General features: G+C 42.2%; 1 protein-coding gene across 1 annotated transcript in view; it reads right to left on the bottom strand.

Annotated features, from left to right (window-relative positions):
- Window positions 1-1,490: 1,490 nt before the first annotated feature.
- OTUD4 (OTU deubiquitinase 4) overlaps window positions 1,491-9,055 on the bottom strand; it is a 67,908-nt gene continuing 60,343 nt past the window's right edge. The window contains exon 20 of the mRNA XM_068279342.1: window positions 1,491-4,978. Coding sequence (XP_068135443.1) covers window positions 3,839-4,978 — 1,140 coding nt within the window. The 3' untranslated portion in view covers window positions 1,491-3,838. The remainder of the gene's footprint in view (window positions 4,979-9,055) is intronic.

Here is a 9,055-nt window from a genome sequence, read left to right as displayed (position 1 = left end):
GAGAGATGGCAGCACTTCCCAAGACAGTCTAAGCTGCATCTGCATGACCAGCAGCATAGATGTGCAGAGCCTCAGTTATAGGCAGGGTACACAATTTGCATTCAAAACAGATGCACCAAAATTAACACAATGAAGGATATTAGCTTCCAAAAACAGTGTGCATGCAGAATCTTCAATACTAGATGGATCATCGAGGTGGAAGGGTCTAAAGTGGAACATTCGGCATGAAAGCTTTATAGCTATCTGCACCCATTTGCTATGTCAAGTTTGCATTTCTGTTTTCTTCTGAGTTTAAGAATTTAGTACAGAGTTTAGCGTCTATTTTGAATACAATGTGTGAATTTTGCCTCTAGGGGGCTCTGCATGCCTCTCTTAGTCATTTCAGATGTGGCCTGGTTTAGGAGCACCCCCCCTCAAAGAGTTTCAGAAATGGCAGTCAGATATATCCGATTTGATGAATCCCGGGAGAAGATTCTGGGTTAATACTTTGTGGTACCGGTTGCAGCCAGGGACAGGATGATATGTCTCTAACTCCTTCATATAACTGCTGGGATGCAGAAGATTGTTCCCATAGCATCAGGCTTAAATTACTGTATATTTTGGACTATAGGACTCACTTTTTCTCCCCCTGAAGTGGGGCCAAAAAGTCACTGCATCTTATAATCCAAATGCAGGGAGTTCCTGACTTGTGAATGCTTGCTATGCAGAGGAGGCCACAGGGACAAAGAGGACACAAAGGGGCATAGAGGAGGACACGAGGACAGAGGCAGACACATGGGGGACACAAGGAGGTACGAGGTACAAATGGGGCGTAATCCACAAGATGCCCCCTTCACCATGAATGCACCAGGTTTAGTATTTCTTTTCCCCTGGTTTTTGTCCTCTAAACCTAGGAGCGTCCTATAGTCCGAAAAATACCGTAGGTGACTAGATGCTGAAAACTATATTCAACAAGGAAAGATTAAATTGTTACTGGATGTATTCTATTGCAGTTATTTTATACCGAGTTATTAATGTACCTTTTTATGCAAAGAATGGCAAATATTCTTTAAAAAAAAAAAAGTAAACATGGTCACACCTCTGCACCAGTATATTTTTAACAGACATTTTATTTGTGAAAATTTTGCTTTAAAACAGCTTATAAACAAGACATACAAGCACAAAATTAACACTCCTATAAAAAAAGAACGCATTGATAAAATGAACGATTTCCATGCATAGGAGTCAAAATGGTTAATCAGTCCTTTAATTTAAACATACGGAGGAAATAAAAAACAAACAGCATACAACAACATGTAAACATGATATGAGCATATGCAGCTCCAAAACGCACCGCACTCAGGATATATAAAGAACAACCTATCCTTATGCAAAACCATCCATCCCTGGAAACAATGCACATTTTACAATTGTAATCAGAATGAAAAATAAACACAAGCTGAGAAAAACCCTTAACAGAAGGGGTAAAACTTGGGGGCAGGATAGTGGAGAAATTTAAATACCAGTACAGCAAAAAAAAAAAAAACAACTTATGCTAAAGTCTATGAATCGTAAAACAACAACAAGAAAAAAACCTAACATACAAGACATAACAATTGTCTACATAGCTAAAATACTTTAAGTTCTTACACGTTTTAACGATATGTCAGTGCAAAGTGTAGCATCCATGTTTTCTTTTATGAGCCTTGTGCCAGAGCACAAGACGTCAATTTTTTTTTCTGCAGCTTTAGGTTATTGCTAGTAGCTATTATAGGTTATTGGGTACTCCCATCCCCAACTAAATGTGCAATATTCAGTTCCATAATTACAATCATATAGCTCCGAAACAGAACTCCCATTAGCAGTGTTATATGGAGGGCTATTAAGTGCACAATATTTGAACAAATTACTACTGCCCTGTCATTTGCCATGATTCACTGGTGAGGTTTTCTCAAGACTGATACAAAGTAAACGCACGCAAGATTGCAGTTGCCAAAGCGTCCCATCAGAATCCTGCTTTCACTCAACAGCTGAGACTTGATTGGTTGCTCTGTACAACTGTTCTGTTTATTTTTCTTGCACCAGTCTAAAGAAACTAGATTAACTAAATCCCGATGCTGCTGAATGTAGGTAGGCCTGACTTTGAACAAGGGATCGTGTGATCATAACACAGACCATTAAGGGCAATGTAGTAAAAAACAAAAACCCCAAAAAACAGGCAAATGGTGCAAACCTCTAAGCCCCATCAATTACACTGTACTGCCCCTACATTTATATGTACTGCTTCTGCAGTTAGTATTCGGTTTAATGACTTACTTGTTATGCCTGTTTAAAAGTCAAATTGCATTGCAGCGCAAAGGGCTCAGGACCAATGTGTGTGCAGGTCTACCGTCTCTTCAGATGCTTGGTCACTCTGCTAATTTAAGATTACACTAGATTTCCCCTGCAGATCAGACACATGGTGGCTGATCTCTCAATGTACACTAAAATTAACACCAACCTCGACAGGACTTAGCTAATCGGATATCAAAATCCAAATCTATCAGAGCGTGAAAAGCACAAAATGGCAAGGTACTAGTTGACACTTCAGCAGCTCGCACTATACCCAACTCACTGGGGTTACCTTTTGTTGGCAAGAATAGCAGCAGTTTATAAAGGTGCCCCAGATGTTATAATACAGAAAGGCATCTTTCTGCACCTGCCACAATACAACAGTGGGAAGCGAGGGAGAGGCAAGGGTGAGTGTGTGAAGGGGTGGAATGCTGAGATAGAGATGCGTCTGAAATGTAGCATGAGATGCTGTGGTGGAGCAGACCACAGGTCCCGACATGATTTATTCCGCTACATCAAACACCTTCTGACTGATATTAATGTCATTCCAGATGCTAGGAGCCAGTTGAAAATTAAAGCCATATACACAAGCCAGAAAAGACCCTTGGGTAAGGCAATCACTAGCCGCCTTCTCTAACAAAACTCTAGCGATCCACCACAGCAGATCATTAAATGGCCAGCAATGAACAAGCCCACTGTGCTCACACTTAGCCGCTCCACAGGATGCAGTTTGCTTGTGATCCAATCAGTCGTCCCTCCAACCCTCTCTATTAAGCAAGTACATGTTGCTCCAATATGGCTGGACAGAGCTCTTTCCATGCAATGTCTCCTATGAGCAACAATCGTCAAGGGCGACATAAGCTGAAGGAGTGTAGGCGGCTTAGGGCCTTGGTAACAAACTATTCGTAATTCCTAATCGCCTAGGAAATTACCAATACTGATTCACCACTGCAGAGGAACACCTCTTTCTCATTCCCAGCACTTAAGTGGTCAAACAATGGAATACTTACTGTAAGCCACACAAAGGAAAAACATTCAAGTCCCCTCCCCCCTGCAATGCTGATGGGGGGGGGGGGTGTATTTTTTAAAATGAAAGGCCTTTGGAATGGAAGCACAGTCAGAAGCAATTTTATCATTGCGCTATACAAAAATTCTAAAGAATTCTAAGGCAATTAAAACACGTGACACCACCATTTGGCGTTACAATTTTCACTGCATTAACATACTGAGAAATCCACCAGTGCTGAGGAGTGGGCCGTCTATATAACATGGCAACTCTTACAACACCATAGGATTCTGAAGATAAATTCTAAATTTGTATAAACAAAAACATCTGAAATAACCCTTTTTTCTGTATCTCTAACAAAAACAAACAAAACTGTACATATTCAGCCAGAAAGACCAAACAGTATAGTATGGATACAATGTTTTGTAAACCTTTCCCTGAACCCCAGTATTAAATATAATGATCTGTTTTTATTATTTTACATAGACTGTCCAAATAAATACAAAATTAAATTCTGCATTTTTATTCATGGTGTTGCCTATACGGTTCCCCCATTGGCCGCCTCCGATATGGTCTTCCTCTAAAATTTCGGTAGTGTGGATGGCCATCCTCCCTGCCTCTTGCTCCCCTCCAGGCCTCATCATTTCTAGGATACTGGTACCCACCTCTGTTGGGTGGGTGAAACCTTTCGTAACGGGGCCTCCTGTTTCCATAGGTCTGGTTGTAAAAGTGCTTTGATCTGCCACTGCTTAGCATATTTGATACTTCCCTCTCATCCTCCGAGCTCTCCTCTTTTGCTTTCACTGGTCTATCTTCATGAAGCTCTACTGATGCTGTCTCCATAGGTAACTGATCAGCTTCATGATCTTTGCTCTCCTTTTCTTCTGAGGTTTTAGTTACAGCTGATGGAGTCACCAAATTTTCAGTCGATGCATCTGTAAGGCTCATCAAACCCACAATCTCAGGCCTATCTAAAGTTTTTTCTTCTGATTTTACCAATCGATTATTCAATCCAGAGCCCTCTGTAACATCAGCAGCAGAATGCGAAGGCCTATCTGGTTTGCATTCATTTGTTAGCTCTTGGGACTGTTTTATTGCTCCTTCAACTGAGCTGTTTTCAACAACAGCTGCAGGCAAAATGTCATCAGGCACATTTCTACCCTGAGGGGTGATAAAAACATTATGCTGTACCACTGGGTTCTCGATGTAACCTTGATATGGATATCCATACCAAACTTGTGGGAAAATTGGAGGAGCAACTGAATAATGTCCCATGTAAGCGCCTTGACCAAAGTGAGGTTGTGGGAACATGGTCTTGCTTGCCTGTGCTCCATCAAAATCATTTACCCCAGGCAGGGGAACTTCTTCCAGTTCATTTGGTTGAGAGGAAACAGGCTCAACAATGACAGGGCCCTGGATAGATGGGGCGAGTGGTGCTGGGGAGCATACTGCAGCAATCTGTGGAGACCGATTATCATTCCGCACTTCATTCTGGTGCACATATAGTGGAAGGTCTACTTCACTTTGGTTTACAGTGGCTTCCTGCATCCAATTGTTTGGAGGGTAGACATGAATATTTGGATACATCCTGCACATATTCAAATAAGCTTGGTGAAGAGGGTGCAAGTAGAAATGTGGAGGGTACATTGGGCATGTGTATGCCTGTAAAACAAAACAAAAAAAAACCCTGAATCAGATTGTGAGAAGTTTATCTGAAAAACTGTTGCTTCTTTATTTATTACAGAATGCCCAGGATCCCAAAATAAAATTGTAAATGTGTTAATAGAGCAAGATACAAGTCTGCAATTCTGCAGATCCCACATTAGGCCCACCACTTCCTTCTGACATCCCACAGCATTCTACTATAACTTCTGCAGTCAAGATGAGGCGCATGACCTGGTAAGGAGCCAGCTGTACAGATGCACAAGTAACAAGAGTAAAATATAAGTGGGAATAATATTTTTACTCGTATGGCACCTAGGCCATGAAACTTCTGTGATACTGATCTGGTCAGTTAAAGAAAATCTTATGTGAGAAAACTTACTTCAGGTTTCATAGATTCCATTAGTAGAGAGAAGGCTCTGCAAAGCTTACAGCCTTCCCATTCCTCCACCCAGCCCGTTGTTCCAGAGCTGTCCTCCAGTGTAGCCATTTGACCCGCTGTCTCTGCTGTCCCAAGAACGAGTACATCCTTACTGGGCATACGCGAGTCCAAACCGTGAATGCAGAGTAGGGATGTGTCCGTCCTCGGAACTGCTCGTGGACGCAAGCAGTTCCGAAGAGTTCATCGATCCAAAGGGTCGAATAGCTGAGGACAGCGCTAGCACAATGGGCCCAGCATAGGAAAGAGAGGGCTCTATGCTATCCAGAGACTTCCTGCTACTAAGGAATGTATCAAACCTAAAGTGAGTTTTATCACTGCAGGTTTACATAAAATAGCAGTTGGGGGCAGGTGCACTAGAGGGGCAACAAGATGTCCACCAAAAGGGAATGGTTTAACATTTTCCCCACACCTATTTGGCTATGGTCAGTGTCGCTACTGGTAGGATAAGGCGACATGTGAACCCAATAGAAGTTGCACAAGTAGTCCAAGTCCTCCAGGATGGCACATTAATGTGTACCATTGCCAGAAAGTTTGCTGTGGCCTCAATTCACTAAGCTTTATCAAACGCTTTATGAAACGTTTGATAATTTACCTCATGGGTTAAAACTAAAAATATAACACCTTAGTGAAATCAAAATTAGTTTTAACCCATGAGGTAAATTATCAAACGTTTGATAAAGTGTTTGATAAAGCTTAGTGAATTGAGGCCTGTGTCTCCCACTACAGTCTGTCTCAAAGGCAGGAACAAGATTCCAGAAGACAGGCAGTCTAAGGAGAGCTGAACAAAGCTGTAGGTGGTCCTTAAAGGATACAGATGTTTCCTTTTAAAGGGAACCTAAACTGAGAAGGATATGGATATTTCCTTTTAAAATAATACTAGTTGCCTGTCTCTCCTGCTGATCCTGTGTCTCTAATACGTTCAGCCACAGCCCCTGAACAATCATGCAGGTCAGGTGCTCTGACTGAAGTCAGACTGGATTGGCTGCTTGTTTCAGGTGTGTGATTCAGCCACAGAGATCCGTAGGACTGCCGGGCAACTGGTATTGTCTAAAAGGAAACATCCATATCCCTCTCAGTTTAGGTTCCCTTTAAACAATACCAGTTGCTTGGCAGTCCTGCTGATCTCTTTGGCTGCTGTAGTGGCTGCATCACACACCTGAAACAAGCATGTAGCTATTCCAGTTAGACTTTCATCAGAGCACCTGATCTGCATGCTTGTTCAAGGAAACATCCAAGGACTTTGGAAATAAAAAAATCCACTTACCTGGGGCTTCCTACAGCCCCTGCCAGCCGTTCCATGCCCATGCCGCAGCTTCGCGCCGGTGGTCCTAGGTCCCCTCCAGCGCATGATACCTAATGCGCCTGTGCAATCGCCTCAGAGTCGCGCTGACGTCATCTGGACTGTACAGTGCAGAATAAGTCCAAATTACGTCAGCGAGACCATTAACCGCACGCTAGAGTGCAGAGGAAGCCGACTAGGCGAGGTCACCTTTTCCACGGTGACAGTATATCTACGCCCCTAAAAACTTCACCTAAGCCTCAGGGGTGCACTGCCGCCATGATCGCCGCTCTGTGTGCTCCCGACGCTCGTGAGCGCGCACCCACACTCCCCAAGGTACCCAAAATGTATTTGTATGATTTAAAAAAAAATTACAATAAAAAAAAATACTTTAGGGACTGAACTTTTTTAATATGTAAGTCAAGAAGGTATATAACCATTATCTTTTAAAATTGTGAGCTTGTAAATAGTGATGGATGCAAAACTGAAAAAATGCACCTTTATTTTCAAATAAAATATTGGCGCCATATATTGTGATCGGGACATAATTTAAACGGTGTAATAACTGGGACAAATGGGCAAATAAAATATGTGGGTTTTAATTTTGGTAGCGTATATTATTTTAAAACTATAATGGCCAAAATCTGAGAATTTTTTTTTTTTCGATTTTGTCATTCCTGTTGCAATAACAATAAAATACTTCTTAGTCTAATGTACCATCAAAGAAAGCCTAAATGGTGAGGGATAAAAAAGATATAGATCATTTTGTTGCGATAAGTAGCGATTAAGTTATAGGCGAATGAATGGGAGTAGCACTGAAATGTGAAAATTGCCTTGGTCCATAAGGGGAAAATACACTGAAGGCAGAAGTGGTTAAGGGGCTGTGGCTAAACGTATTAGAGACACAGGATCAGCAGTTAGTCAGGCAACTGGTATTTTAAAAGGTAAAATCCATATCCTCCGTTTAGGTTCCCTTTAAAGCGGTATCGTCACCATAAATATCTAATTTCAACAGCAACTGGTCTGAGTGTATTAAGTGATAAATATGCTAATCCTGCATTCAAACCTTTCAAAACTTTTTCTGCTGTTATAAATTGAAGTTATCACATACTTAAGGAACTGGACCTTTAGTAGTCGTGCCAAAGAATTGCATGCTGGGGGTTCTTTTTATCTATAATCTATTCCTCCTCTTCCCTTTATTTCCCTGCCAGCTGCTTATCTGAAACCTAATCCCCTACTCACTTGTGTTTACAAGCAAGGCTGAGGGGACTCAGCGATTGGAGGAGACAAGAAAAAAAAGTAAAGGGCAGAAATGACATCACGAGTTAGCCTTAACTGTGGGCAAAAGACATGGCCCCCACCAGGAACAGAATTCTCGTAATTTACTATATAACATTCACTGAAATCAAAACGTGGACAGTACAATACATGTGTTATGTAAGTAGATCAAGTATTTATCTACTTATATATGAGGTTTTTTTCCCCTGGCATAGTATGGCTGATCCTACTGCTTCAATCTCTGAGCAGGACTGATATCTTCTCTTTTGGGAAAGGTGGTACAGGATAAGCACTGCCAGAGCCAGACGACGAAGGAAAAAAAAAAAAAAAACCACATCCAACTGTCCACTAGTGTGAATGGCACTGACCGAGCAATCAGAAATAGACTTTATGCAGGTGGTCTGAAGGCACAACATCCTCTAGTGGGCCCTGTGCTAACTGCCAGGCACTGTGGATCTTAACTGCATTTGCCACAGAATACCAGAATTGGCAAAACCACCACTGGTACCCTGTGCTTTCAGATAATGGGTTCACCCCTAAGAATGTGACAGGTATGAAAGGGTCGGGGAAGCTGTGGAAAAGATGCTGCCTGTATCCCCGTTCAGCATGACCGCTTTGGTAGTAGGTCACTGATGGTTTAGGGATGCATATATATGGAAGGGATGCACATACCTCTAAAGCAGGGGTAGAGAACCTATGGCTTGGGAGCCAGATGTGGCCATTTTGAAGGATACATCTGGCTCACAGACAAATCAGTAAACTAAGTTACACTCCTCAAGCAGCGCAGCTTAGTGTGGCAGCACAAGTAAAATTTTCAAAATAGGCACGCAACTGGTATGTAGCGTGCACTACAAAATTACTTGCGCTCCTCCAAAACTAACAGCTGCTCCAATTGTCCCGCTCTACACCCAGTCAGGTCCAATGACTTTGTAGGAAGAGGTCCCTGCACTTTGCCTGGCCCAATAGGCACTTGACAGGCAGCCTATTGAGCCAAGGTGAGGGGATCTCGTCCTACAAAGTGAATCAACCCCCAAGTCAGGTAGCTTATTGTACAAGCTGTTAGTCAATATTTTTCCTG

This window comes from Hyperolius riggenbachi, chromosome 1 (assembly GCF_040937935.1).
Source record: "Hyperolius riggenbachi isolate aHypRig1 chromosome 1, aHypRig1.pri, whole genome shotgun sequence".
NCBI lineage: Eukaryota > Metazoa > Chordata > Amphibia > Anura > Hyperoliidae > Hyperolius > Hyperolius riggenbachi.
The sequence above is the reverse complement of the archived record's forward strand: the minus strand, read 5'-3'. Positions and strand labels throughout refer to the sequence as shown.